Genomic DNA, 27683 nt, shown 5'->3' with positions numbered 1-27683 from the left:
CCCCCCCCCCCCCACAATTATTTTTTTAACTTCAACTCTTTTCAAAAACAAAAATAAAAAGAAAATATCGGTTTTTAAATCTGCCACATATATGAGAAAGGTCTTTATTTATTATTACACAACACAGCACAAAAGAGAGAAATGTTTTCATGAACTTGTACTTGCTAATACTATATGGAAACAAATGAGTAAAATTTATTTTATTACTTGAGTTTTGTTTTCACTTCTTTGTTTCATTGATTTTATTTTATTTTTTTAATACACAGTTTCTTTTCTTGGGTGTTCTATAATAATTTACCCCATTATCTTTCATCTCCTTCAATAGGGGGAAACAAATAAAATCATGCCTCCATTATTGCGTATCTATATCGAAGTTATACGTTTTCATATTACAAATTATAAAATAAACGTTTAAATTTACCCCATGAGTAATTTACTACTTTTTCTAATATAGAAACGAATTTCTTTAAATTTTAATTTCATAATGCCACACATGTGACATGTCAATGTCAAGAGAAGCTTATGGGGTAATGAAAAAATGAGTAAATAAGTTAAATTTCCATAATTTTGCAGGTAATAATAGAAATTCCTCAACTATTTCTAAGATTTTTTAGTTAAAAAAAAAAAAGTTATCGTATTCAATAACATAACCAAAAACAAATTTTATTCATCACAAAAAAACAATGGAAATAATTATCGATGACTCTTTTTTTACTGATTTATACATAATAGAATGGTTTATTGAGTTTAATTAACCACTTTACATAACATCAAAAATGATCTTTTCATAGTTATATAATACTTGTAAATCTTTGATTGAGTTCAATCTTTCTATAAATCTTTGATTCTTTTGATCAATTTCATCTCTAATCTTTACAATGGCTTCAAATCCTCAAAATCGTCCTGTCACTCCTAATCCGACCTCAGAATCACGTCGACCTACTAATCAATACGAGAATCCATATTTTATTCATTCATCAGATTCAGATCGGCTCACTACTGACTCAGAGTTTCACTCTTAGCGTCGCTCTGTACGCATGACTCTTAATGTCAGGAATAAGTTGGGCTTCATTGATGGAACAATCCCTAAACCTCCTGATAATCATCCTGATGCAGGTTCTTGGTCACGATGTAATGATATGGTGATTACTTGGTTAATGAGTTCAGTTTCTAAGCAAATAGGCCAGAGTTTACTTTATAAGCCTACTGCTTCTGCGATTTGGTTGGATCTTATGTCTCGTTTTAGGCAAGATGATGCACATAGGGTCTTTGAGATTGAGCAACGGTTGAGTACTTTACAACATGGTTCTATGGATGTTACTTTCATTATACAACGTTAGTAACCTTGTGGGAAGAGTTGAAAAATTACATTGATGTTCATGTTTGTACTTGTGGCAAGTGTGAGTGTAATGCTGCTCTTATGTGGGAGAAATTGCAGCAGCGTAGCAGGGTTACGAAGTTCTTAATGGGGTTAAATGAGGCTTACCAGCCCACACACAGGCATATCTTAATGTTGAAGCCTATGCCATCGATTGGTGAAGTCTTTCACATGGTGACTGCAGACGAGAGCTAGAAGAGTATTCAGCCTGCTACCAAGATTGATAATGTGGCTTTCCAAGCTTCTGGTCCTTCTGATAATGTTGGCTATAACTCCATGGCGCCTTCTACTAATGGCTATTTTTCAGGACCTACTGATAATATTGCTTATGCTGCTTTCCGACCTCACCAGAAGCCTTATTGTACTCATTGTAATCGGGTTGGTCACACCATTCATAAGTGTTTTAAACTTCATGGATATCCACCTGGTCATAGGAATGCTCAACGACCTCCAATGCAGCAAGTGTTATCACAGTTTGCTCCGCCTCGGGCATCTTTTCCAACAGGACAACGTCCTCAATTTCCTACACATGCTCAATTCCAACAAACTCAGAATCAATATCAGCAGAATCAATATTCTCATCAGGGTGCACTATCCAATGCAGTGATGAATTATGCTTCTTATACGCCTGCCCCAACACAGACTGCAACTAATCTTGATTTGAGCAGTTTCACTTCTGACCAAATTCAGAGTCTGATTCATCAACTTAGCACTCAGACCAAAGCTTTAGAGCAGCCGTCTTCTTATCCGTCTGCTACAATAACTGAGCATGGTGCTATGGCTGCAACATCTTCTTCTGGTAATGTTACAATTGAGTTTCCTTCTTCTAGTATTCGTTTTGAAAACAAAATTTTTACTTTTCAACACCAGTGCCTTTCCTCTCTTTATTCTGTTCTACCCAGTGGTAGTTGGATAATTGACACAGGAGCTACTAGCCATGTGTGTTCTGATCTTTCTTTGTTTGATGAGACTTTTCCAGTGACAGGTGTAACAGTCTCACTCCCTAATGGCACTAGAGTTGCTATTATTCATATAGGCACTGTACAAATAACTCAAACAATGGTCTTGCATGATGTTCTTTATGTTTCAACTTTTAAATTCAATTTTATAAGTGTGAGTTCTTTGGTTAGACATGATAATTGTTCTGCACATTTCTATAGTGATTCTTGTTATATTCAGGACTATACTCGGGACTTGATCATTGGTAAAGGTGTCCTCATCCATTGTCTATACATATTGGAGCATCATGACATTTCAACATCTGCGAATTCTGTTTCAGCATCTTTTTCTGGATCCTTGCAAGTAGATGGTCGTGTCTGGCATCAACGCTTAGGTCACCCATCTTCTGTCAAGTTACAATATATGTCGGGTACTTTACCTATGTCCATCTCTAGTTCTTCTCATGATCAATGTGATATATGTCCATTAGCTAAACAAAAGAAATTGCCATTTGTTTCACATAGTAAGCTTTCTCATTTACCATTTGATCTCATTCATATAGATACTTAGGGACCATTTTCTGTAGAATCTATAGAAGGATATCGATATTTTCTCACTATTGTAGATGATTGTACTCGAATCACCTGGATTTATATGATGAGAAATAAAAATGATGTTCTTTCTATTTTTTCGTCTTTTGTTAAACATGTTCAAACATAATATAACTTTGTCATCAAGATTGTTCGTAGTGATAATGTTTCGTCATTCATATCACTCCTAACATTGTTTTCCATGAGCATATTTTCCCTTTCAAAAATGTTACTCCATCTCTTCTTACCACTGATCTGTTTAGTAAAATGGTTTTACCCTTGCCTGTTTCTACTGAGATTGAACTTGTTGATGATACACATTTATTGTCATCAATTGCATCCATTCCTGTCCATGCATCATCATCATTACCGGCATCATCCTCTAGTGTTGTTGCTATACCGGATGAGACTGTTACAGTTGCCATAGGACAGATTGCACAAAACAATGATCGGCCACGACGCCAAGCTAAAGCTCCAAGTTACTTATCTGACTATCATTGCAATCTCACAAACACTTCTTTTTCTAATTTGACTTCTCTTGATCTTTCTTCGTCTGATTCTTCTTCTTCTATTGTTGCGTTCTGCAATCTTACTCAGCTTTCTGATAATCTCTCTTCTTCAGATCCTCTTGTTGTTTATCCTCTTGATTCTATTCTTACCTATTCCAAATTGAGTCCTTCGTATCAATATTTTGTTCTTTCATGCTCAATTGAATTGGAGCCACAAAATTTTAAGCAAGCCATGGCTCATCCTCATTTTCCCAAGGCTATGGATGTGGAGATTGTTGCTCTTGAGTTACTTGGGACTTGGAGTGTTGTATCTTTACCCCCTGGTAAGACGATGATAGGGTGTAAATGGTTTTACACTATCAAATATAACCCAGATGGATCTATTGATCGTTATAAAGCAAGATTAGTCGCCAAAGGGTATACTCAGATGGAGGGGATTGATTACATTGATACTTTTTCTCATGTAGCTAAGCTTGCTAGTGTTAAACTTGTTTTGGGTTTAGCAGCTATACATGGATGGACACTCACACAGATGGATGCGACTAACGCTTTCCTTCATGGGAGCTTGGATGAGGAGATCTACATGAGTCTCCCTCAAGGATATACTCCTCCGGGTGGTGCACCACTTCCTCCTAATCCAGTTTGTCGGCTCCATAAATCTCTTTGTGGTTTAAAGCAGGCTTCTCGCCAATGGTACCACTGTTTTTCTGGAGTTATTCTCAAGGCTGGTTTCTCTCAGTGTCCTGGTGACAACACTCTGTTTGTCAAAGAACGAGGAACAAGGTTTATTGCTCTCTTGGTGTACGTTGATGATATCATGATTGCCTCTAACAATGACAGTGATTTGGAGGATCTTAAGGCTGTCTTACATGCTGCTTTCAAGCTCAAGGATATGGGTGCTCCTAAATTTTTTTTGGGATTAGAAATCGCTCGTAATAGCAGTGGTATCTCTGTTTGTCAACGAAAGTATGCTCTAGATATATTGGCTTTAAATGGCTTGTTAGCTTGCAAACCTTGCAGTGTACCTATGAATCCCAATGTTCACCTGACAAAGGACATGGGTACTCCTCTTGATTCTGCGCGAGCTACATCATACAAAGAACTCATTGGGAGATTGCTTTATCTCACCATCACTCGGCCAGATATCACTTTTGCAGTCAACAACTTAAGTCAATTTCTCTCTTGTCCTGCGGATGTGCATCTCCAGGCCGCATACCAGATTTGCCACTATATCAAAGGTAACCCTGGTCAAGGACTCTACTATGTTGCTACCTCAAAACCTTGCCTTAATGCTTTTTCTGATGCGGATTGGGGCACTTGTCCTGAAACTTAAAGGTATATCTCTGGCTTTTGTATTTATCTGGGCAAAAGCTTTATTAGTTGGAAGTCTAAGAAGCAACATGTTACTAGTCGTAGCAGTACAGATTCAGAGTATCGCAGCATGGCTCTTGCTACTTGTGAACTCTAGTGGTTGAATTAGTTGCTCAAAGATTTGAGGATCATTGTCACTTCACCTGCAAAGTTGTTTTGCGATAACAAGTCGGCTATACATATTGCCACAAATCCAGTGTTTCAAGAGCGAACGAAACACATAGAAATTGATTATCATACCGTTAGAGATCAGATGAAGAACGAGTTCTTGAAGCTCTTTCACGTCTCCAGTGCGAATCAACATGCTGACATCCTGACAAAAGCTCTTCAATCGGGTCCTTTCTATTTTGTCCTTGGCCGCATGTCTCTATCAAGCCTCTTCCATCCTTCACACAATTCTGTTTCAGAGGTTTGTGGGGGTGTATTAGAATAAAAAATCAGTTTAATTAATTGGTTTAGCACATTATATATGTTATATAGTTTATGTAGGATTAAACTTCCTTTTATTTAATCTTACTCTATATATATAGCTGTAATCTTATATTTACAGATTAATGAAAAAATTAGTTTTGTTCAGTTAGTATCTTATCCAAAACTTAAGACATAACATCAAAAATGACAATTTCATAGTAATATAATACTTGTAAATTCTACTTTGGTAAAACAGAACAAAATAGAATAAAAATTATATTTATAGATAGAGATTAAAAAAATTAAAATAATGACATTCGGGGTGGATGGGATACCAAAAACAGAAGGGGAGGAGACGAGAGAAGCGAAGTGCTGTTGTGTTGTCATGCAGATGATTATTTCGTTCTTCTTTTTATTTTTCCCAAACAATATATATATATATATATTTTTTTTAAAATAGTAAAATCAAGTAGGTCCCACTCCTGTCGGAAAACAGACCGGATGGTCACCACGTAGACAGAGAGAAAGAAGTCATTAGATTTGGTAAACCAAAAAAAAGAGAGAGGATGATGATGTGTACGGTGAGAGATCTGTTAGTTGGGGTGGCGGGAGAAAAGAAAAAGAAAGAGAAGAGGTTCACTGCACTGACATCGACACGTCTCTCTTTAACTTCCGTAAATATCTTTTGTGTTTTCTCTTTGTTTTTGGTTCTGTAAATACTATTTTTAGAAAATAATTAACTATGGCTTTGTCTCCACGTGTTTGGTAATCATTGGACCATGTAATGATATGTAAAATTAAAAAAGTATAGTAACGTATGTAGCTTTTGGATGGGCAACAAAGTACCCACCAAATTCATCATATACGTATCAAGTACACTGAACGGCTGAACCAATCATATAAATATATAAATCGTAGATATGAAAATTTTTGTATATTCTTTTTATTTCTTAAATGAACGCAACTTAATGGATATGAATCATGTGATCTTTATGATTTAATTTATCTTTTCTTTTTCGGGAGATATTACAGTATATATATACGTAGAGTAGACAGACTCATGCAATTTTTTTTAAAAGAAGTTTAATTTAATAGTAGTATTTATTTTTAAGGCTGTCAGATAAAGTAAGATATCTTTTGATATATTAAAAAAAGTTTATATTTTGTAATATGTGTCACAAATTTTGAGATGAGCAGTTGCTACACGGATCTGTTGTTGCAAAGTATAGAGAGGAAATACTGTATAGTGGCGGTCACATAAACACATATAAACAATATTTCTTAGTTCTTAAAAACATAAAACAAAAACATCTAAACTCATTTTAAAAAGAAAGTGGAGCAGTAAATATAGTAACAAACTAACTAACAGTTCTGAAAGTGTGGTTTATTACTATTACTGAGTGAAAATGGTAAACTATATATGTCATTCGATAAAGCTAATTATTAAAAACAGCAACCAATTGAATTGGGCTTGGCCCATCCATTCTGATGATTGAGATTTTTTTAATTTTTATTTATTTGTTTTTCGTGTGTTACCTTTGCTCTGTGGCTCAGATTTTTTTTTGCTCCTTAATTTTCTTGAGCCTTTTGTGGCAGAGGAAAAAAAAGACTCTTTACTCGTGTGTCAGACAGTAAAGCTTCTTCTCTTCCATGGCGTCTATTGTCAGACCTTCAGTTTCACTTAATCTAAGACCAAAGGTAAAGCTCCTCCTCTACTCGCTCACTCACTCACTCATAAATTAGGTTATTCGATTCTGTTACTAAGGGTTCTTCTTTACCTTTTCTTTAATTATCAAGAAATTGATATGTGAGTTTAGAAATTAGGGTATCATTTAAATAACGATTTTTATTTCTTTGGATTGATGATGGATTTTTTTTTTGGTGTTTGGCAAGATTACTTGCACGAATCTCTCTACGAAAGAGAGGTTTGAGTTTCAGAAGAAAAGTATGAGGAAACAAAAGCTCAATGTTAGGTTTTGTAGCTTGAAGGCTAATAAAGCACAAGGATCATCGGTTGAAGGGATTAGTCTTGTACAAGAGAAAGAGCTTAACAACAAAACCGGTGATTAACACGATCCCGCTTTTTTTTTTTTATATTAAGACTTTAATATCGTATGAAACCGTTTAATTTTGGTTTTAAAATTTCTAGATTATGGAGTTGTTGGTGTTCACCATGTTGGTCTGCTCTGCAAGAACCTAGAACGGTCACTCGAGTTTTACCAAAACATTTTAGGCCTTGAGATAAACGAGGCAAGGCCACACGATAAGCTTCCATATAGAGGAGCTTGGTTATGGGTAGGTTCAGAGATGATTCATCTTATGGAGCTTCCAAATCCAGATCCATTGACAGGTAGACCAGAGCACGGAGGACGGGATCGACACGCTTGTATCGCAATCCGTAATGTTTCCAATCTGAAAGATGTTTTGGACAAAGCTGGTATATGAATTTTTTTGATTCTTTCTTCTTCTTCTTGTATCCTGCTTAAAAGGATGTTTCTTTTTTTTTTTTTTTGCTATAAAGAAGTTTTGTTTTTGAACTTTGCAGGGATAGAGTATACAATGAGTAAGTCAGGGAGACCAGCGATATTTACTCGTGATCCAGATGCAAACGCTCTTGAGTTTACTCAAATTTGATTTGTCAGTGAGTATTTTGTAGATGATATATACCTCTAAAAACATCACTTGATTATATAAGTTGTAGATACTCTTCTTCATGTTCTTATAGTCTTCTTCACTTCATTAACTGTGTGTGGATCAGTTCCATTTAAGCCTGCACATTCTGAATGGAATTATAAAAGCAAACCAAATTGTTGTTGACTTATTGTTATTTCATACCACAATAAACATTAGAGAAAAAGAAGACTAACAGAGTTGATACACCTGATTCAAACAAGTTCAGGGTATTCAAATTTAATATATACAAATTAGTGTCTACTGTATTTAGTGTGATCAAAAGGAGCCAAGAGTAGTAGAGAGGTCTAAGCGTGAACGAGATCGCCACTCTTGTATAGCCGATTTGAGGGTGTGGTTCGGTGTGAGATCGGAATGTTTGAGCCGATGCTTAGTCACGGGAGACACATTTTGATGTTTTTGAATCCATGCCTTTATTGCTTTTCCTTCATACGTGAATCCATCTGCTGCTATCTGTGGATCTTCCATTATTTCCTGCAATCAACCAACTCAGATATTTAAAAAACCTGAGCCATCAAGAATTGTTGTCCTTGCTATGGTTGTTTTCTGGTTTACCTTAAGAATTGGACAGTAATAGTGAGTTGGTGGTCGTACATTAGCCTGCTCTGTCTTGAGTCTACTATTTGCGGATTCAAGAATCTGTTTGAGAGCGGGCAAGACTTGTGTGTCAAGATCTGGTCTGTCTCTGCATTTGAGCTGCGAACACCTGATTGCAATACGAGCTAGTTCTTTGGCTTCAGCTATGGGCCAATCTCTTACTGATTTATCTAACATATCTTCAAAACAGCCTCTCTTTACTGCGTCTTCAACGCAGAAAAGAAGACCGTTAGGATGTCGAGCAGTTAAAAGCTGGAGAATTATGATTCCAAATGCGTAAAGATCTGATTTTGGTCTGATAGTGCCGGTTCTTTGGTATTCTGGGTCCATGTAGTAGAGTGTACCCGCAATAATCGAGTTTCTGTAAACCGTGACACTCTCCGGTGCTTCTTCTGACATGAGTTTTGCGAGTCCAACGTCGCCGATTTTGCTAACGAAGTTTCTGTCTAAGAGTATGTTACCTGGCTTGAGGTCACGGTGCACGATGGGCTCGGGTTTTGAGTTGTGGAGGAAAGCTAGGCCACAAGCAGTTTCATAGATGATTCTGAACCTGATGAACCATGAGAGAGATGTTTTCCCTTTTTTAGGAGTGATGTGACAGTCCAAGCTACCATTCTCCATGTACTCATAGACAAGGCAGCCATTCTCAGGACAAGCACCGAGGAGAAGAACGACGTGGGGATGTCGAAGCTGGCTTAAGACTGAGATCTGCAGGTAAAATTGGACAGTTGATTTCAGATATCAGAGAGATAAAAGACTGTCTTAGATCTTTAGATTAGCTTAGTGATGTTAACCTCTTTTAAGAATTCTTCTTTCTTTTCGATTGAATCGGGTTTGAGAACTTTAAGAGCTACTGGGGTATGATCAAGACTGCATTTGTATACTTTTCCGTATCCTCCTTCGCCGATTATTTTACAGGAAGAGAAATTATCAGTAGCTGCAGCTATTTCTTCTTTAGTGTACCTTCTGTACCGCCCATCTCTCAAGAAGAGTTGCTCAATGACTTTCTGTTTCTCTATGGACTGTTTCAGGGCATCTAGCTCGGCTAATTGCCTCTCGCAGAACTCTTTGGCTAGCATTGATTTTGCTTCCTCGACTTCTCTTACAGCTTTTAGATGCTTTTCTTTCTCTTCCGCTGCTGCTTTCCTCCGCATTTCTTCTTTTTCTAGAGCAGTGATGACCTTTTCCGTTTCTTTAACACACTCAGAGGAAAGAGACTGGACCTGAAGTCACAACGTGGGATTGAGTTCACGAATCCATCAGAATGCCAAAACATTTTATGGAATAGATTCTGAGAAAAAAAATTTGAAACTAGAACACCGACCTGCGTTTGTTTATGAACTAGCTCTTCACAAGCTTGTTTGTACATGGAAAGAGTGGTTTGTACTTCTTTCCTTAGCTGCTCGACCTCAGCTTTAACATCTGACTGTAAAAACAGGTCTTGATATCAAAATCAGATTAATTTTGTGTAACAGAGAATCAAACGCAACAAAATGGCTCACCTTTGGTGTTTTAATGTGAGGTCTAGGATCCAAGTGTTTTTTACTAGTAGAAACAGTACTATGTCTAAGGATAGAACGAGCGTGTTCGTCATTGACAAAACCGACATCAGTTGAAGATTGTGCATCAGAAAACACTCGAGAGACTGGATGACTGTGAGGTAAAGAGGCAGGCCTTCCAATTCGCTTCCTGCCTGAGGATGAGATGGATGAAGCAGACAAGCCTGTCTTATCTGAGCGTGTGCGACTAAAAGATTCTGTATAAGCTTCAGCTCCATCAGGTATACGGAAACTAGTTGATGAATCTGTTGAAAGTTTTACAGAGAAACAGCAACCACAGGGGAATCAATAAAACTGAAAATTTACACTTATGGAAGTGAGAAAGTGATTGAGACAAACCTGCAGTAAACTGATTGGTTGATTTGGTTAAGATTCTATCTTTACAAACAACATAGATCTCACATGACTCTGGAGCTTCTCCTAGTACAGTTAATGGTAATTCTTGTCCTTTTTTCCTACCAAAACCAATCCTCTTAAACGTTTGAGCAAAGATCTCATGACATATACAAAATCTCAATTTAGAAACAATGGATAAATAATTAAATATACCTCGTGAGGAAATTTGAAGAGCAAGAGCCAATGACTAAACACTCAACCTCAGTATCTGACATATACTTCAAAAGTGCGTTTGCAGTATCATTATGTTCCAGCAACAAAGTCTCAACCTAACACATTTTTTTTACCAGTCGTAAGTTCCAAAATCCCTAACAACAAAATTGATATTGGCTACACACAAAAAAAAAAAAAAACAAAAAACAAAAAACTCACTTTGTTGGATTTGCAGATCTTCTTAAACGGCGAAAAAACTTGTTCATACTCATTTCTCAAATCTCGTTTATACATAGACACAACACTCTCTTCTAATTCCTCCACAGGAATCTTAGATCCAGCTTCAACCAAACAAACAACAAATTCAAAATCATGATTTGTCAGAGTAAAAATTACGAAACCTGGGAAATTACTACTACTTACAAGGAGATGGAATAGTTGTGACGGTAGGGATAACATGAACAAGAACTAATCGATCGATTTTAGGAAGGAAGTTTTCGATGGTCCAACGAAGAGCACGACGGCTAGCTGTTCCTCCTACGGCGTCACCGACAGATCCTTTAACAGCGACGGATACTGAAGAATAAGACGGAGCTCCTCCGATTGATTCGAAGAACTTGTTCGTCATCACCACCATGAGAAGACGACGACCCCCGCGTTTAAGTTTGTTGACTTATTGTTTGTATTTATTGAACTCATGAAAAAATATTTTAAAAGCGCTTGCTTTAATAGAAAAGTCTTTTAGAGGTTGTTGACATTAGCAATGATGTAATACTAAATTTTGAATTAAAATGTGCAATTAGCGAAATTTAAAGAAATTATATTATTTGACTAGTAACTGTTTTATAATAAGGTTGAGAGGATTTTTTATTGGATTGATTAGTTTAATTAAAGAGGAATATCAAATTGTATGTATTTGCTTGTTCTAAGATTCTGAATGTGATGCAGCGAACATATACTTTTTGTTCATAAATAGAGAAATGATTAAAGACGGCACAGTACTCCCACTTGCAGTATCCAATAATAATCCTATATGCTCAGTTTCCGGACAGAATAGAATCAAATGTACTATATAGATGATAGATTAATGAGAGTATTTGCACTTAATTACACGAAATATATATCATATTAAACTAAATGGCATTAGTCAAAAATTTCTGCCAAATAATATGGGTTGAAACATGCCTTTGAACATTACACTTGTAATTTAAGCATTGTAGATGATTAGCGATTGAGAGAATACATATGTTTGAAGAATCTAAACTCCTAATGAGAAAAAAATGAGTTTTTCATAAACAATGATCAAGACTCACATTTCACAAAATGTCTTTCTCTCTATCTCAATTCTCAGTCGCTTACCACAAAACATAGACTGATTTTGTTCTTTTCCATTTCCATTTCGATCACTCCTTAGATTCTTCTATACACGATTCTTTCCAACTTCCTAGTAACCCACATATCATTCTTCGATCGATTATTCAGATAAGATAAACCATATATATATATATACACACACAAACCTACGAGTTGATAAGAGAATCATATTCTGAGATAGGTTCGAATCATGGTTGCTCCGGTTGGATCAGAGATGAGGTGATTGATGAGACCTTTTCTCAATTTGTTTGGTGCAATGACGAACATGTACAAAGCAAACAGAACGAGATCTCCTGATGTTAATGTTGATCCTAAAAACCCTCGCCACATCCTGATTGATGTCAGTGAAAAAGGAGAATCAATTCTCTTGCTTCCCAAACATTCTTTTTAGTAAATGGATCAAGAATCAGTGTCTTAAAAAATGGGATGCTTTACCATTTTGGAAGGCGGAAGAAAGTTTCGAAGAAGCTTCTAATGCCTTCAATATCGAACTGAACTATGAGCGCAAGGCCAAAGAGAAAGAATGCTCTTTGTCGTTTCCTCTCTGGTGGCCATAAAGTATCCCAAGCTGCCAAAAACGCACAAGTTAAAATTTGAAAAGGTTTTGTCATTGTCTGATAGTAATAGTTAACTTTGTGCTATTAGTATAGAGCTCTCACCTTGTCTTGAAATATTGCTGTTGGTGTGTTTGGTTAAGGAAGTAGTAGACTCTTGTTTAAGTATCTCCGCGATGACTGATGCGTAATTAGGAGCTTCGGACAAAGATCTCACAACTGAATAGCCTGTTTAATTGAGGAAAAAAAATTAGGTAATAGATGGTGCAGATTCAAAATGTTAATAACCGCAACTCGAGTCAAGGCTTGCTCTAACTACCTGTTGCAGGATGTACCATGCTAGCGGCAGCACCAAAGGCGAGATTCTTTTGTTCGGTGTCAGGCAAGGAACCACCAACAGGGATATAGGACCATTCCTGTAGTTTTTATATTAAAACGAATTAATAAAGCAAACCCAATGGTTTGTATGGTGTCTAACAAGTAAAGTACTATTATTTCATATGTATAGATTCACCTCTTCGTAAGTTTTTAGAACTCGAATTCCAAGGGTATCTAATCGTAACATGAGCTTCTTTTTTAACAAATCAAAGGGCATAACATCTTTCGAGGCCAAGCATGTCTCCTGCAAGGAGTTCAGTTGGATAAGCAACAGAATTTTCGCAAGAGCTACTAAAATAGAAGGAGAGAAACAACAACCTCAAAGAATACTCTTGTCTTTGTCATAGGCATGGCGTACAGAAACGTTGGGTAGTCAGCTTCTAAGCTCCGAACTTTCTCGTTTGTATAATCTCTGTAATCCATGAAAACCATCTGCTCTGGATCATATGGACTGTTTTCCACCTGAATAGATCATATAGAAGAACAGTCTCAATATTTACTTCACAATGTTATTGCTGTGGGAATATCATATATCATATATTAAAAACTTTACCTCAACTTCCACGCCGTAGGCAGTTTGGACACACACTCTAGGTCCCCCAACTTCGTATTGCAAGAGCTTTCCCGAAGCTGCTCCAGAAGCAACAGTGGCAAGCCTGCATTTGCTACAAGTCAGAACCTTCACTTTGCTCCAAAACGTTTCATTTAAAACAGGAATAGTACCATCTCTGGTTCCAATCTTTTACCTGCATGGAATGACGGCATTGCCTTCACAGGCAACAAGTCTAAGACCATTAGAAGCTTCTGTTATGCTGTCAACTTTGGAGCTAAGGTACGAGACACCTGAGTCCACACACCTAGGAAAAATTAATTAACACATTATGGATTTAAACAGTTCGAATTCAGGAGATGCAGGACAACTAAGAGAAACCAAAGGTGCATTCTTTACCTCCTCAAGAGCTCCTCGTGGAGTAAACGTCGACTAACCCTTCCATAAGCACGGCCAATGGTAATAGGATTGTCATCATCCAGATACACAAGAGTATCTCTCCAAACATGCTCAATACATTTTTGCAACCCAAGATCTTAAAAAACAGTAACAAAAACGTTCACCAAGTTAACAACACCAAGGAGAAAGTGACTAAAAATGATGGAAGAAGAACAATATCAGGTAGAACTCTGTACCATTGAATTCATCTTCCCAAACACCGTAATTGTTAGTGAAAGGAAGATCTGGACCAATGAGTCCAACTTTAAGTCCTAGCTTAGCTGATTCCGCAGCCAAGGCTAAACCAGCAGGACCACAACCAATAACCACTAGGTCCAGAGCACCATCGCCGACTGATATAGGAGGTAACTGTAAACCCAAAATCCAGAGTTGAATTCAAATCGATACATCTAGTAAGAACAAATCAAAGCAAAATCAAAGGAAACGTTCGTTTTCTTCATAAACAAGGCAAGGGCAAAAAAAATCAAACGGGCCTTATCAACAAGCTTGGACTGTTGGTCATCCATGTCTTTGTTCTGCTGCATTTGAACGAACACGATCTCAGAACCACCAGCTTTCACGAAATCTTCTTCGTCGGCGAAATCCTCTCTCACCGCCACGCAACTCTCACTCCCGGAGCTGCTTCCGCCGCCGCTAGCTCTGAGACTACTACAACACAACCTGAAACGAATATTCCTAAAGCTGTAACTCTTATTAACCACCGGGGATTTCCTTGGAGAAGTACTCCACGACGGAAACGTTGAAACCGCCATTGCTGCGAAATTCCTAACCCCAACACACTCCATTTTTTTCCTCCTCCCCCAAATTACAAATAAATAAATTGATATAATAATAGAAAAAATCTTCAGGACGAAGATGAGAATCTCTTCACGCCATTGTTATAGTACCCCCAGTGAGGTGTATGTATTGCAGAAAGAGGAATCTAATTGTTTCCCTTTTGTAATATTTGCAAAAAAATCTCGACCAAATTTTTTTGCTCACAATGGCTTGGAAGAGCCTTCAGGACGAGAGGACGGTATCAAGGATAGAACCGGGCCTATGGGACTCAATTCGCCACGTGTAATTCTCTCATTGGTGGACATCTGCCTAATAACGTCCTTCTTTTAACTTAATAATACGTGTTAGCAATTTGATTGGTTCCTTCAATTTTAAAGGTACTGTACTTAATCCAAAGGACGATTCAACATGTTTGACACACCGACGTCGTTTAGTGGAAGCACACAAGAATCGACTTTAACATACTACTGTAGCTGGGATATGGATTACTGAGCCTGAAAAACACAGCTAAGACAGTAATTTTCTGCATATTTTTTTAGCAACATTAAGTAATAAGTAGCATACTTGCAGAAAATTCAAAAATTGCATTCCCAAAAGAATTCAAAAGTCAGTTTCAGTAACAGTTCAAATGGAAGAAGAAAGCACCAAAAAAAAAAAAAAAAAACCCAAACTTCAAGTTGGTTGATACCAAACTAATACCCATCAGAGAGCAAGTTATTGTGCTTACAAGAGCACAAGCCCAAGTTCTGATGGCTTCAACGCACTTTTCAAACGGTAGTTATAGAGATAATAATGGAGCTGTCCATCTCCTGGACCAAACTTGAGCTCTTTCAAGAAACTCTCGTTGTGCATCACATCCAACGCGTTGAACACATCGAAACCCTTTTGCTTCGAGACGATTAGCGCATCATTCATCAGCTGAAGAAACGAGGTCTGTGTGGCTACGTTGTAGTAAGAATAAGCAGCTTTCAATGTTGTGTAGTTCGGGTTACCGAGGATTGTCGAAGGTAGTGTGTAGAAGCTGCAGAAGTCTGTGACATCATGAGTTTCGGGGCTTTCTACTAGGTAACTGTCCACCACATCTTCTCTCGGGAGTAGCCAATGCTCAACATCGTTCTCATCAAAATCAGTCGCAACTCCAAACTGGCTAAGGTAGTTCCTAAGCAATCTTGTAACAGCAGGGACATCGCGTGGTTCCATTTTCCTGAATCCAGGAGTGATTGGTGTGTCTGGCAACTTGTAGAGTTTTATGGTTCTGCTCATTGTCATTCTCGGTCCAAGCCTTGAAAACCCAACATCGATAAGCTTCTTCGGGTTCAATGACCTGTGCCAGTATTGACAGGTGGTGATCGGTGTAGGAAGTATAACTCCTGCGGTATAAGCCGCTTGCCAGATGTTTTCCAAATGAACCCTTCTTGTCACCTCCTTGATCATGACAGGAGCGAGTCTCTTAGACCTGAGCTTCTTGTGAACACACAAGAAATTGATCTCTGCCATTTTCACAACCTCATCACGCACCCTGATTCTTGCTGGGATACCGCTGATGAAAGCAACGAGCTTCTTCGAAGTCTTGGCACGGACACCAATATGCCAGCTCTGGTAATAACCAGGTGGCCGCAGTGCCCACCTTAGAAACTCCTTGGAGTAATTGAACCTGAACATATTCTCATCATCCTCAACATAGTTGTTCTTGAGAAGGTTGTACACCTCTGAACACATATCATCAGAGTTCATATCGCAAGTGGTCCATTCATAAACAGAAGGAAGGTTGTACGGCTCTTGCTTAACCTCAGATAACGGAGTTGCAAGCTCAATAGGGCCTTCAGGCAAACTCGTATCCCCAATATCCTTAAACTGCCCAACAGGTTGAGTCTCCCAGAACTTATGCGTCTTCGACTCTGACATTGAATCCTGGAACCTCCGAACTATGGTTTCAAGTGAAGTATCATCCGTAACCAATGGGTTAGCTTCAACAATTTGATCTGCTTTCTCTTCCACAGAGCCAGGTGGTGAATTTTTTTCTGCCATTTCCTACAATTTACAAAACTTAACAAGCTAAGTTCAAGAACACTAACGAGTAAAAACAACAACAAACCAACATTGGGTAAATCGCCAAACGCAATTCTAATTAAAATAACTCTTTCTAAGCTCTTCCAAAATGTAACATCTATATGTCAATCTCTCCGAGATCGAACTCAATACACAAAACCACAGGCTAAAAACTAGTAAGGCAGATCAATTTTTTCATGTTCTTAAGTTAATCGAGAACTTAACGGGAGAAATATCCAGTGAATATACTAAGGAACGATCAGATCTTACGAAAATCAAAATCAAAAAGATAATCTCAAGATTTAAAGACTCACCGATTTCGCCCCGAACTGAAGACTCCGCAAATTCACAACGATTACAGAGATCTTTGAAGATAGAACTATCAGATCTCTCGAACGAATTTATCGATTTCGAGTTTCCAGATTCGAAACCAACGAGATTAGGGTTCTTATGAACAAGCAAACTCTTATGAGAGGAGAAAGAGTAAGGAAAAGAACAACGAGCGTGTTGTGTGAAGTAATCGCCGGATAGAACGAATCTCATACTTTTATGTATATTGCATTTTACCCCTTCTATATTCCTTTTTATTTTAATTTAACCCCTTTCTTTTCACTCTGTGCAGGATTTTCCTTTTACTTTAAAAACAATAAGTACATAATACGAGTTCGTCGTATTGCTAAACGCTATAACGTAATTAATACTTTATGCGATGTTCCAATTCCAAAACACTGAATTTAACTTCCCTTCGTAGTAAAAAAAAAAAAAACAGAACAAAAAAAGCGATTAATGAACTTTAGAAAGAAAAAAAATCAATCTCGTTTCTGCAGTATAATAGAGTCCAAAGCTTTATATATCATATAAAAAAGCTCTGAAGAAAACACAACAACTCTGCTAAACGATGGATGGATGGATTCAGTGGTGGTGAAACCTTTCGTCAGAGACTTGGAGGGTCTCGATGCCTTTGATGGCAGAATCGTAATGTTTTCTGGTTGAAGCAGATCTCTTCCCTTCCGACGTTGTTATCGCCGGAGAGTTTCTTAATCCGGCCCCGGTACGGCATCTTTGTAGTTCCTCCGACGTTACTCTCCTCGATGATCCTGCTGATTGTGCGAACAGCGACGAGCTTGGCATCTGTAAATAAACGCATCAAATTGTTGACAACGGACAAAAATATTTACTTATATAGAAGAAACCAGTCACACATTTTGAACAGAGCATACATCAAAATATGGAAGGAATATAAATATATACAGTAGTTTGAAACTTTTATGGATCTATTAATTTTGTTTTTGGTTCTTTTTTTTTTTTTTTAATTCATTTTTCCATATCAAAGTCGGGACTTGCTCATGCAGAAGTGGAACTGGAAACTAGTTTAGATAGTAATCATAATTACCTACAGAATTATATGCAGCTTGAATATACCAATAAACCTTTTTATTTTTTGTTAAATCGAACTCCCCATTCTCAAGCAAGATTATCAAAATGCACTTAGTCCAGTTATAGAAATTTTTTAAGTTTTTGTGTTGTTTCTCAGCAAATTCAACAAGAATTTTCCTCATGGAGATTATGTTAACTTCAGAACCGCTTTCACATTCCAAACGTAATTGATTGCTACCAAAGCTAATGGAAAAGTCTAGAAATTCTTTTTTGTTTTGTTTTTTTTACACTTTAAAATCTAGAGACAGAGAGCTTTTAGATTTGCTAAAACAGTGTTTTTTGTGTAGAGAAAAAAAAAACAAAACAGAGCAATATATCATACCATTGGGCCTCTTGATGAAAAGTTGCCAGAGTTTTCAAGAGCTCCTGACATTCTCCTTCGTGATGAATCCATTGGTGGTCTCCCTCCTTCTTCCTCGCCTTCAAACAAAACATACAAAGCTTTAAACTTTCTAAGTTTTTAATAAAACATTCGATTGGTTCAAGAGCTCATAATAAGTTTTACAATTCTCACCTCCGTATCTATCCATGCTGGTTAGTCCAGGAGGCAAACCCGCACTAGTTCCAACCCCATGACTTACTAAGCCACGTGATAGAGGAGCTGTTAGTTGTGACTGTTGATATTTCAATATGGTCCAGTCAAACACATAATCGAATTGAAACCCTGGCGAAAAAAAAAGAGAATGTTAGAAAGTGAAGAGTTGGGAAAACATGGGGATTTGAGAGGGAAAGAAGAAAATGTTTCAGAACCTTCGCGGATGAAGAGATCCCGGAATATTCTTTTGAGATAACCGTAATCTGGTTTATCATCAAATCGAAGCGAACGACAGTAGTGGAAGTAAGATGCGAATTCGGATGGGTAACCACGGCACAATGACTGGAGGAAGATGAGCAAATTGTTAAGGTAAAATGAGTTAAAAGTTTGAAATAAAGTATCAACTTTGTGATTGAAAGTTTGAAACTTTACCTCAATGGATGTAGAGACTTTCTTTTCACTGATTCTCTCATACTTTTGTTTCTTGGTTCCAGCTTTAAGTCCTTGCCAAGGAAGACTAAAACAAAACCACCGTATATTACAATAAGGTTTGAGGATAAGAACAAAGTGAAACGAAACAGGTATGTATGTAGGTAGTACTACTCACCTTCCTTTTAGGAAATACATGAGAATGTAACCAAGAGACTCTAGGTCATCCCTTCGGCTTTGCTCTACATGAAAAACATTACATTAATACAAGGGCAGTGTTGAGAGCATTAAAACCCGAAAAAAAAACTAAAACAGGTTTTTGTCAAACTTACCAATTCCCAAGTGAGTGTTCATACTAGCATATCTTGCAGTTCCAGTGAGATTCTTATTTTCTCTACAAAATAGTAAATGACAGGTAAATTTCGATTTGTAAGTAGAAAAAAAGAAGTGTAGACTGGTAACAGTTGATTCGACTGTCTCACCTGTAAGCAATGTGCTGATGGGTAGTATTATCCCGGTATTTCTTAGCAAGACCAAAGTCGATAATGTATACCTTTAGAAACGTCAAAAAAAAAAAGTGAGTCGTTTCCGAGATAATAACTTCAAAAGTAAAATGAGAACAAAATCGAAGATAAGGGTGAAGGAAACCTGGTTTGCACGCCTTCCTAAACCCATAAGAAAGTTGTCTGGCTTAAGATCTCGGTGGAGGAAAGATTTCGAATGGAAAAACTCAACACGGTTTATCTGTATGTGAAGGAAGGAAACAACATAGTCAATGAGTAAAACTAAGCTAAAGACGAAAAAGAGTCACATATAAAGATAACAGTGATTTTTACCATTTGATCTGCGAGCATGAGTACTGACTTCAAGGAAAGTTTCCTACTACAGAAATTGAACAAGTCTTCAAGACTAGGCCCAAGTAAATCCATCACCAGAACATTGTAGTCACCTTCAACACCAAACCACTTCACATTTGGAACACCAGCTGCCATAATCAGAGGTTGAAAAGCGATTCAGGACATGGTTATAAAAAAGAGCAAATAGAATGACAGAACAAAGAACCATAAGACTATTTTATCAGAGATGAATATTTTTACTTCCTCCTTGTAGAATTCTGTACAGCTTTGATTCATAGAGTAGCTGTGGATGTTTCGTCTTCACATTTTCCTGCCATAAAAAAAAAAGAGAACTCTTATTATCAATAACAAACCAACCTGGCAATAAAAAACATACTCAGCTGATAAATTTGACAGAGGCTTAAGAGAAATAAGAAATGACTTTTGTTATCCTATATGTTGATCTAACTCAAGTAGCTGATTAAATGTTTTAAAGCTCTAACAAATGTCCAAATCTAACTCCAGAAGTGAATCCATCATTCCTTATTATAGCAAACAAACTACATTGTCTCTATACGTAATGAAAACATCTTCAGATGATGCTATCAACACACACACACACAAAAAAAGCAGGGAACAAAGTTTTGAAGCAACAAGAACTCACGAGCTTGATTGCAACTTCTTCATTCGTTTGAATATGAGTACCTAAAGAAAGAACATCCCAAGGACAAAGTTAGCAATTCCAAACCAACACATTGTTAAGAAGGTAAAAAAAACGAATCCAATTGAAGAAAAAGTCGAACCAAGATAGATCTCTCCGAATGAACCGCTTCCAATCTTCCGGCCGAGACGGTATTTGTTTCCCACACGAGACTCCATCGACATTCACCAAATTCAGATATCCAAAACCCTAAACTATAATAATCTCTCTCAACCTTCAACGCCGACTCTAAAGGAGAAAACTTTTAATTCTCTTTCCAAAGAAAAAAAAAAACGAATTTGTGCCCTCCAAAACGAACCCTTTAATCAACCGGAATCAGCAGCTCAAACCCAGAAAAACAAATTAAGAAAGACCCAGAATTAGGGCTGAAACAGGGAAGAATAACAGATACTCATCATCATCTTCATTCTTTCTTCCCACATCTTCTTCTTCACGATCTGGAACAACAAAGATTCTCTCTTCTTTCTTTGTCTCTCTCTCTTGACGCGAATTGGAAAAAACGAGGGTAAAAAAGGGAAGCTTTGATCTGGAGGAGGAGGAGAATGAAGGTGTTTTGTTTGTTTGTTTTCTCAAAGTTTGAGTCTTTTCCTTTTCTTTTCTTCTCTCCTCTCTTTCCTTACAGGTAATTATTATTATTAATTAATTCCTCGCTCGCTGCTTTGCACGGTTCCTAATATCCCGGTTTAACTAAACCGTAAAACCAGTTAACAAAATTCTCCATTATTAATCACCACTTATTCAAATTTAAAATTTTCAAACAATACGTTATGAAAATACCAAATTTTATTACTTTCACCAATACGTTAGTATTACTTTTAGTTAAAGGATTAATTAGTGTCTTTTTTTGGTTTGATCCATAACGACGGTTGATTGATTTTCCGGTTTAGTTCGGTATTTAAACGTTATTAACACGCGTAGAGATAAAAACTGAAGTCATAAATTTAAAAATGAATATAAAAAAATGGTAAATTTGGATTGGCTAAGAGTAAGAAATGGGTCACCAAGCGTGAGAGCTACGCGTGCCGTTGGTGAGCGGTAAAGATCGTTTCTCACGTGACTTCCAAATGCCACTTTAAAATGTAAATCGCACGTGACGTATTTTGACTTTTACTCTCTGGTCTACTAAATTCTTCTAATCATACATTATACGAGGAGAAAGATTTTAAAAATATCTGGTAACTGTGGTCGGTCCAAATAAATACTAACTGTTTTCCACGAACGAAATAGTCGTTTATTATTTTTATTTGGTATTATTCTATTACAATTGTTTGAAGAAAAATAATGATGTAAAAGTACAAATGTTACAAAGTAAATAAAAAAAGGTTACAAACCTCAAAAAAAAAAAAAAGTATATGTAAAATTAAATTATGTGAATTATAAACGAGTATAAGTTGTACTCTAATTAAAGAATCACCCAACATTAGGGCAATGCAAAAAAAAAAGGAAATATTTGAAAAATTGATTAAATTAGGAAATGGAAAAGGAAATTAGTTTCTTGGACTTGGAAGACCCATGCAAGATAGTCTAGGAGAGACACGAATCTTTGGACTGGGCCTTGGCGAAGGTATTGGGCCAAATAACCCCGTTGTTCCTTTGACCACACGTGGAGAAAGGTTGACTTGTTCAAGCGCTCGCGTCTGTAGATCTATTGGATAGTCCCGCACACACCCGATCCTAGGACCGTTTCCAGTACTCCACTTACACGAAAAGCGTTTCTTTTCATCTGAACCGTCCGATTTCGTCACCACCACCTTCGACGGCTTTGTGCTTCCGTCATTTGTGACCAAATGATTATCATCGTCAATCGCATTCATCTATAACAAAATTGAATAAGAAAAATAATTAAAACATTTTATAACGAATTTTAATTATTGACGTAGTTAGAGGTTTTAATTAGCTTTAATCACCTTGACATTAGTTAGATCCACGTTGTTTTCTCTCAAGAAACTGATGAATTCTCTAAAATTCTCTTCCGTCGGGAGATAATGACCACTGTATGGCCACACGGCTTTTACAACTCCGCCTTGTGAAACAATTCTACCGGCGGCGGTAATGGCGGCGCCGGAGAGAAAACTCGAATGTTGAAACCGACCTTTTTGTTTCTGACCAATGTATAGTCTTCTTGTCGTGCTCAACACGAATATCCATTTAGTTCCTTCGATAGTCTCCACAATGTTCTTGGTTTGTTTGTTGACTAGTTTCCCATTTTCCACCACCACTTCGTACGCTTGTCTCTCTTTCTGGTTAACCAAACCAAATATAAAATCAGTTGTTGTCTTCAATAATCGGAATTAACTAACCAAATAACAAAGTATATACGTACCGGACCAAGGTAAGTGATGCATTGACGCTGAAGAAGGGTCCTTGGACATTTGATGAGATTTACTTCCTTGCCATCTCCAATGTCTAACCTTTAGTATCACTCAAAAGGTTTGGCTACCAAATCAGCTTAGGTTACTAAAGAATAAAATTAGAAATAAATATTGATTAAAGTTTGTGTTATGAATTTACCAGAAGAAGAAAGGCTGAGTACTCTCGCTTGCTGACCAAACATCATAATACAAGTGTAAATTGTGCCCGTACCTATGTCGTGGATCAATCTATAATAAAAAAGAATATGTTTTATTATATACCAAAGTCATATGTCAATATCAAAGTCTCTAACAATAAACAAAAAGTCGAATACTTACGGCTTCTAACCAGTGTCGCAATGCTAATTTTTGTGCTTTATCATCTTTCAACAATCCTTTCCCCACCTATAACCAAAAGAACAAAATGGTTAATGATAATGTATGACATTAATTAATTAGTACCTTAATTAATTTTAAATTACCTTTGCTGCTTTAGTTCCAGCTCTTGCCCACCTAGATACAGCCGACTCCGGTTTCTCACTGGTTTTGTACGGTTCTGACGTTGCCAATTCCAACTCTTTCCACCTAATCAAAAGCACACAAAATCAGGGGGTTAAATCTTCCAAAATTGAAAGTAACGGGGGTTATTTCATAAGAAAATAGAACTCAACGTACCATAACTCTTCAACAACTACCGCACAGTCAGCAAGGTTTCTACGCGTTCGATAACTCTTGTAAACCTTTTGTAACGTAACGGCGGCGGCGTCTAGCTCCGTTGAAGGTCTAGGAGACCAAAACGGCGTCGGTGCTGGTAAACTCAACGCCGTTAAATTCCCCATTTTGCCTCTGTTCCTTCGTTTCGGAGACGATCCTCTTTCGTCATCATCGTCTTCTCCTCCCACTTGGACTAGGCTCGTGAACGAGAGACTCCTCTCAAGAATCATGTTATCTGGTTTAGGACCTCTCAAGTTTATACCTCTTCTCGTTTTGACCCCGCTGTTATCTTCTTTGTTGTAATTGTTACCCTGGTTGACCAAATCTTTGAACGACAAGGTCTTCTCAAGATACATGTTTACTGGGTTATTACGGATTCTTGGTGTTTCACACTCTCGTGAATCTTTCTTGAAACTGTTGTCTCTTTGTAAGTATCCCAAAGACAAAGCCATTGAAGCTAACCTGTAAAAAAGATAAGTACAGATTCAGACAAGAGTTGGAGAAAATGAAAATTGTTTTAGGATTGTAATCCAAAGATTGCGGAAGATACTTACACTGTGTTTACAATCTGAAGAAGTTTCGTCGAAAGATTTTTTTTTGTATAAAACAGAGACACACTACCTATTAAAGACAAAAAGAAGAACTCTGTTTCTGGTTATGTCTCTTCTTTGCCCATCTGTCGTCTATATTTATATCAATGGCTATATAATGTATGATGTAATTATTAGCGTTTTATTTTATTTTGGTGAGAACAAAAAAAATGAGATTGGACCTTAGGATACGCAGTGAAGATTTTTCTTCCAGTCTTGATTCAAAGGTTTTACGTTTTCCTCGGACTTGAAAAACCGCAATAAAAAATCAAACCACACGAGCTCTTGATTTTCATATTCCAATGTTATAGATTTATTTGTTAGTGGTTTGTATACATACTAGCGTGTAAGGCAACTTTGAATACGTTCTCGTAGACTCGTAGTGATGATGGAACTGTTAGGAGTTGCATATACATAAATACTCACTTTACTAACATATATGTGAATGTGAATGTGGCCGTGTTTGATATACATACGCACCGAACGTGTGGGGACGTCTTTGAATGCGTCGTCGGATTTTTTTTTTTTTTTTTTTTTTTGTTATACAATTCCCAACNTTTAGACCATGTGCATCGGCGTCCTTTTGCTCCGTCCCCCATGATTTTTGTTTTAAAAATAAATGAAAAATGGTCCATTAACGAAGAAACATATCTTCAAACGGGACGTTTTTCGTCCGTCGACTTGGCCACGTGGTTGTTTGTGATTGGCTTAGGGACAGCATTAGGGACGAAAAAAAAACTTCTCTTGTTTCTCGTTTTTCCTCTTCTCTCTCTTTTTTTCGCCTCTGCAATCGGAAGAGATTTTTCTCTCAAATCGGAACCAATCGGTGAAGGAGTGAGAACGAAGGAGTCGAAGTTAACACCTTCGTCGTCACTGGAGGTCTCGGCTTCGTCGGTGCCGCCCTCTGCTTAGAGCTCGTTCGCCATGGAGCTCGCTCGACCTCCGCGACTCTTCTCCTTGGTCCGATGATCTCAGAATCAGTGGCGTTCTCTGCATCCAAGGTTTCAATCCCATCGATCCCTTTTTTCTATCTAACCTTTGAATTCCATCGATTTGATCTCTTAATTTCTTAAATCTCAAATCCTATGAATTAGTTGGTAGATCACAAACAACGCTCTCTTGTCAATTTTAGTGGAATTGATGGTGATGATGATGAAACAGGGGATTTGACTAAGAAAGTAGATGTAGATCGTTCATTAGATGGAGCGGACTGTGTTTTGCATCTTGCTTCCTATGGTATGTCTGGTAAAGAGATGCTTCAGTTTGGTCGTTGTGACGAGGTTAACATTAACAGAGAAAAGTTTCCATACAGTTTTGTGGNTGATGATGATGAAACAGGGGATTTGACTAAGAAAGTAGATGTAGATAAGGCTTTAGATGGAGCGGACTGTGTTTTGCATCTTGCTTCCTATGGTATGTCTGGTAAAGAGATGCTTCAGTTTGGTCGTTGTGACGAGGTTAACATTAACAGAGAAAAGTTTCCATACAGTTTTGTGGTGTATATGTTAATTGTAGAAATAGTGTATATGTTTTCTGATGCAGGATTCCCCTCTTTGGTGAATTTACTTGCCAAAATGCTATCTTGGCTGAGCGGTTCATTGAAGGAGGTAGCGCGTATGTACCAAAATAACTTATGCTCGTAATAATCTTTATGTAGGATTCATCTTGTTTATCTTTAGAATTGAATTGTGAAACGTATGGATGGGATTGTGTGTGATATGAAACATATGATATAGAGATGAGAGATCTTGATTATGTGTGAAGAAGACTCTCAACAGGTCGTAGAGGAGATTCATGAAATAAAAGTGGTTGGTGTCAAGGAATCAATTTCACCAGAGAGAGAACCATACTGCGCAAAACAATTGATTCCCCAATCTAAGGTACAAGTCTCTTTTCTGGAACCTAGCCATAGACTTCACAGTGATATAGGTGTTTCACAATGCTATGGAGCTGTACACCTTGGGGACGAATGAGACTATTTCATTGCGAAAATTAAACCATGGGTCATACTCTCGGCCTCTTTTCTGGAACCTAGCCATAGCCTTGGTGATGATGTAGTTACAGTTTCTAAAGCTTCTANCAAGTGTTTCTGATGAGTCTAAGCTTAGTTCTGCATCAGGTTTAGCTTCAGGTAACTTTAGTTAGTAACAAGAGAAGCTTGAGTCTTGTTTATTACGGTTTTGGAACTGATTTTGGGTGTTTGTGTCTATAGGCATAGTGCCTGGTTTGTTTGAAGATAGTAGGTATAAGTCTGAATCAAAGAAACCATCTTTGAAGTCTGTTGATATCATTGGATTTGGAACTGGTCCTGCGCTAGAGAAGAAGCTGAAGTATGATGATGATGTTTCTTACGGTGTGATTTTCGGGAGAGAACTCACTAACTCTCCTGCCAATGTGCTTACTCTTGGTATGGATGGTCTCAAACACTATCATGTTTTATGGTTTGTTGAGTTGTCCTATTCTATTTTAATATGCTTTTGTGTTTTGTATGTTTAAAAGTTTATGAAATGTTTGTTTTTGTTTTGATGTTTTTATGTTTTCTGTTATTAATTTCCTAATTGTATGTTTTTGTTTTTCAATTTTAAATTAATGTTTAAATTTTCAAAATATTATTATTTTATTCAGGGGACCAAATACAAATAGACACCAATATTCTTACTAAAAATAAAAAACTTTCAAAATGTTATTATTAAATTTGAGGGACCAAAAATTGTCCCTCACCAATGCCCTTGCTCTTATATAACTCCCAACTTTTATGGATTTCAATATTTTTACGGTCAACGGATTTGCTCTGTTGTCTACTTATTAGGATTAAATATTCTTGGGTTGTGTGCTTTTTCTATTGAAACAAACCAATCTTTCAAATCTATATAAGAACAACACAAATATTCTTGAATTAAATCATTATGTTGAATTATTCAGATTACGAGCTGTTTATATTTGAAGTTTATACTTCTAAAATTTAACCGATTCTGCATATAAGATTTTTATTTCAATTATGCCGTGTTGAAAATTTAATTATACTCTTATGGTTTGAGATATTAAGTTTTTAAGATTAATAATATAATGCTAATATACCAGTATAATCTAGGAGCCTAATCAGGTACTACAAATAATAAAGAATGTTATTAAATTTGTGATGGCAGCACCAAAGTATTACTTATATTGATATCATGTCCTATAGCAATAATTCGTCTTTGGGTTGGGACTAATATAAGAATAAGATGGTGAAACCTTTAACTTATAATTAAACATTGTAACTTTTTCTTTTCGTCAATGAAACATCAATTGTAACTAGCAAACGAAAACTTGTAAAAGAAATTACGGCTTGGTTA

General features: G+C 37.0%; 8 protein-coding genes across 31 annotated transcripts; 3 read left to right on the top strand and 5 right to left on the bottom strand.

Annotated features, from left to right (window-relative positions):
• LOC109130513 lies at window positions 1038-2887 on the top strand. The gene is made up of 6 exons (XM_019240110.1): window positions 1038-1116; window positions 1168-1316; window positions 1400-1535; window positions 1620-2177; window positions 2304-2419; window positions 2558-2887. The coding sequence occupies exons 1-6, from the start codon at window positions 1038-1040 to the stop codon at window positions 2885-2887; spliced, it is 1368 nt and encodes a 455-aa protein (XP_019095655.1).
• On the top strand, window positions 6736-7941 carry LOC104761778. The gene is made up of 4 exons (XM_010484897.1): window positions 6736-6896; window positions 7092-7260; window positions 7348-7635; window positions 7744-7941. The coding sequence occupies exons 1-4, from the start codon at window positions 6849-6851 to the stop codon at window positions 7830-7832; spliced, it is 594 nt and encodes a 197-aa protein (XP_010483199.1). The 5' UTR covers window positions 6736-6848; the 3' UTR covers window positions 7833-7941.
• LOC104761777 (U-box domain-containing protein 34) lies at window positions 7985-11290 on the bottom strand. The gene is made up of 9 exons (XM_010484896.2): window positions 11018-11290; window positions 10814-10935; window positions 10595-10710; window positions 10385-10500; window positions 9989-10290; window positions 9811-9912; window positions 9281-9709; window positions 8445-9194; window positions 7985-8363 (listed from the first exon to the last, which is right to left on the bottom strand). Exons 1-9 carry the CDS (start codon window positions 11229-11231, stop codon window positions 8148-8150), a joined length of 2367 nt encoding a protein of 788 aa, XP_010483198.1. The 5' UTR covers window positions 11232-11290; the 3' UTR covers window positions 7985-8147.
• Window positions 11765-14915, bottom strand: LOC109124564 (lycopene epsilon cyclase, chloroplastic-like). 3 transcript variants are annotated; one of them, XM_010484893.2, is made up of 12 exons: window positions 14383-14915; window positions 14086-14257; window positions 13850-13985; window positions 13647-13757; window positions 13454-13556; window positions 13219-13362; window positions 13037-13144; window positions 12842-12938; window positions 12628-12750; window positions 12404-12536; window positions 12115-12299; window positions 11765-12038 (listed from the first exon to the last, which is right to left on the bottom strand). In XM_010484893.2, exons 1-11 carry the CDS (start codon window positions 14692-14694, stop codon window positions 12134-12136), a joined length of 1605 nt encoding a protein of 534 aa, XP_010483195.1. In that variant the 5' UTR covers window positions 14695-14915; the 3' UTR covers window positions 11765-12038; window positions 12115-12133. The 3 variants fall into 3 exon arrangements, with proteins under 3 accessions (XP_010483195.1, XP_010483196.1, XP_010483194.1); XM_010484894.2 differs by having other exon boundaries at window positions 12119-12299; XM_010484892.2 differs by having other exon boundaries at window positions 11765-12299.
• On the bottom strand, window positions 15251-17256 carry LOC104761774 (glycylpeptide N-tetradecanoyltransferase 1-like). Its single transcript, XM_010484891.2, has 2 exons — window positions 17050-17256; window positions 15251-16717 (listed from the first exon to the last, which is right to left on the bottom strand). The coding sequence occupies exon 2, from the start codon at window positions 16712-16714 to the stop codon at window positions 15410-15412; it is 1305 nt and encodes a 434-aa protein (XP_010483193.1). The 5' UTR covers window positions 16715-16717; window positions 17050-17256; the 3' UTR covers window positions 15251-15409.
• LOC104761773 (casein kinase 1-like protein 12) lies at window positions 17413-21280 on the bottom strand. The gene is made up of 13 exons (XM_010484890.1): window positions 20776-21280; window positions 20637-20677; window positions 20234-20303; window positions 19973-20121; window positions 19785-19880; window positions 19619-19689; window positions 19469-19530; window positions 19315-19378; window positions 19140-19224; window positions 18923-19049; window positions 18687-18836; window positions 18495-18592; window positions 17413-17866 (listed from the first exon to the last, which is right to left on the bottom strand). The coding sequence occupies exons 1-13, from the start codon at window positions 20855-20857 to the stop codon at window positions 17648-17650; spliced, it is 1314 nt and encodes a 437-aa protein (XP_010483192.1). The 5' UTR covers window positions 20858-21280; the 3' UTR covers window positions 17413-17647.
• Window positions 22035-24440, bottom strand: LOC104761772 (IQ domain-containing protein IQM5). The gene is made up of 8 exons (XM_010484889.2): window positions 24313-24440; window positions 23720-24220; window positions 23527-23629; window positions 23384-23449; window positions 23205-23293; window positions 23017-23104; window positions 22601-22933; window positions 22035-22507 (listed from the first exon to the last, which is right to left on the bottom strand). Exons 2-8 carry the CDS (start codon window positions 24208-24210, stop codon window positions 22181-22183), a joined length of 1497 nt encoding a protein of 498 aa, XP_010483191.1. The 5' UTR covers window positions 24211-24220; window positions 24313-24440; the 3' UTR covers window positions 22035-22180.
• LOC104761770 (leucine aminopeptidase 1-like) lies at window positions 24951-26874 on the top strand. Of its 22 annotated transcripts, none has more exons than XR_002036381.1 (5): window positions 24951-25349; window positions 25687-25761; window positions 25891-25955; window positions 26116-26228; window positions 26561-26874. XR_002036381.1 is itself a non-coding variant. In XM_019239849.1 (5 exons), the coding sequence occupies exons 1-5, from the start codon at window positions 25314-25316 to the stop codon at window positions 26842-26844; spliced, it is 555 nt and encodes a 184-aa protein (XP_019095394.1). In that variant the 5' UTR covers window positions 24955-25313; the 3' UTR covers window positions 26845-26874. The 22 variants fall into 22 exon arrangements, 5 of the variants coding, with proteins under 5 accessions (XP_019095394.1, XP_019095397.1, XP_019095393.1 ...); XR_763317.2 differs by having other exon boundaries at window positions 24953-25349; window positions 25891-25962; window positions 26127-26228; XM_019239849.1 differs by lacking the exon at window positions 26116-26228 and adding an exon at window positions 25443-25530 and having other exon boundaries at window positions 24955-25349; window positions 25708-25761; window positions 25870-25962.

This window comes from Camelina sativa, chromosome 18 (assembly GCF_000633955.1).
Source record: "Camelina sativa cultivar DH55 chromosome 18, Cs, whole genome shotgun sequence".
NCBI lineage: Eukaryota > Viridiplantae > Streptophyta > Magnoliopsida > Brassicales > Brassicaceae > Camelina > Camelina sativa.
Note: the sequence above shows the minus strand (reverse complement) of the source record. Positions and strands in the feature narration are given on the sequence as shown.

Bases quoted from the DNA above. Each gene is read 5' to 3' on its own strand.
- LOC109130513 (XM_019240110.1), top strand. From the start codon at position 1,038: ATGACTCTTAATGTCAGGAATAAGTTGGGCTTCATTGATGGAACAATC. The intron at 1,317-1,399 runs GTTACTTTCATT...ACTTGTGGCAAG, and splicing joins TACAACATGGTTCTATGGAT to TGTGAGTGTAATGCTGCTCT. The intron at 2,178-2,303 runs GTAATGTTACAA...TAATTGACACAG, and splicing joins GGCTGCAACATCTTCTTCTG to GAGCTACTAGCCATGTGTGT.
- LOC104761778 (XM_010484897.1), top strand. From the start codon at position 6,849: ATGGCGTCTATTGTCAGACCTTCAGTTTCACTTAATCTAAGACCAAAG. The intron at 6,897-7,091 runs GTAAAGCTCCTC...GTGTTTGGCAAG, and splicing joins CACTTAATCTAAGACCAAAG to ATTACTTGCACGAATCTCTC. The intron at 7,636-7,743 runs GTATATGAATTT...TGAACTTTGCAG, and splicing joins AGATGTTTTGGACAAAGCTG to GGATAGAGTATACAATGAGT.
- LOC104761777 (XM_010484896.2), bottom strand. From the start codon at position 11,231: ATGGTGGTGATGACGAACAAGTTCTTCGAATCAATCGGAGGAGCTCCG. The intron at 9,913-9,988 runs GTGAGCCATTTT...CTGTTTTTACAG, and splicing joins CTCACATTAAAACACCAAAG to TCAGATGTTAAAGCTGAGGT. The intron at 8,364-8,444 runs GTAAACCAGAAA...GGTTGATTGCAG, and splicing joins ATTACTGTCCAATTCTTAAG to GAAATAATGGAAGATCCACA.
- LOC109124564 (XM_010484892.2), bottom strand. From the start codon at position 14,694: ATGGAGTGTGTTGGGGTTAGGAATTTCGCAGCAATGGCGGTTTCAACG. The intron at 12,537-12,627 runs GTGAGAGCTCTA...CGTTTTTGGCAG, and splicing joins CAGCAATATTTCAAGACAAG to CTTGGGATACTTTATGGCCA. The intron at 12,300-12,403 runs GTAAAGCATCCC...GACATCAATCAG, and splicing joins TTCTTCCGCCTTCCAAAATG to GATGTGGCGAGGGTTTTTAG.
- LOC104761774 (XM_010484891.2), bottom strand. From the start codon at position 16,714: ATGGCAGAAAAAAATTCACCACCTGGCTCTGTGGAAGAGAAAGCAGAT.
- LOC104761773 (XM_010484890.1), bottom strand. From the start codon at position 20,857: ATGTCGATGGAGTCTCGTGTGGGAAACAAATACCGTCTCGGCCGGAAG. The intron at 19,379-19,468 runs GTAAGTTTGACA...TTTTTCATGTAG, and splicing joins GAACACTCACTTGGGAATTG to AGCAAAGCCGAAGGGATGAC. The intron at 19,225-19,314 runs GTGAGTAGTACT...GTTTTGTTTTAG, and splicing joins ATGTATTTCCTAAAAGGAAG to TCTTCCTTGGCAAGGACTTA.
- LOC104761772 (XM_010484889.2), bottom strand. From the start codon at position 24,210: ATGGCTTTGTCTTTGGGATACTTACAAAGAGACAACAGTTTCAAGAAA. The intron at 23,630-23,719 runs GTACGTTGAGTT...GCTTTTGATTAG, and splicing joins GTAGTTGTTGAAGAGTTATG to GTGGAAAGAGTTGGAATTGG. The intron at 23,294-23,383 runs GTAAGTATTCGA...TTTTTATTATAG, and splicing joins TGCGACACTGGTTAGAAGCC to ATTGATCCACGACATAGGTA.
- LOC104761770 (XM_019239849.1), top strand. From the start codon at position 25,314: ATGATCTCAGAATCAGTGGCGTTCTCTGCATCCAAG. The intron at 25,350-25,442 runs GTTTCAATCCCA...CCTATGAATTAG, and splicing joins TGGCGTTCTCTGCATCCAAG to TTGGTAGATCACAAACAACG. The intron at 25,531-25,707 runs ATGTAGATCGTT...CTAAGAAAGTAG, and splicing joins GGATTTGACTAAGAAAGTAG to ATGTAGATAAGGCTTTAGAT.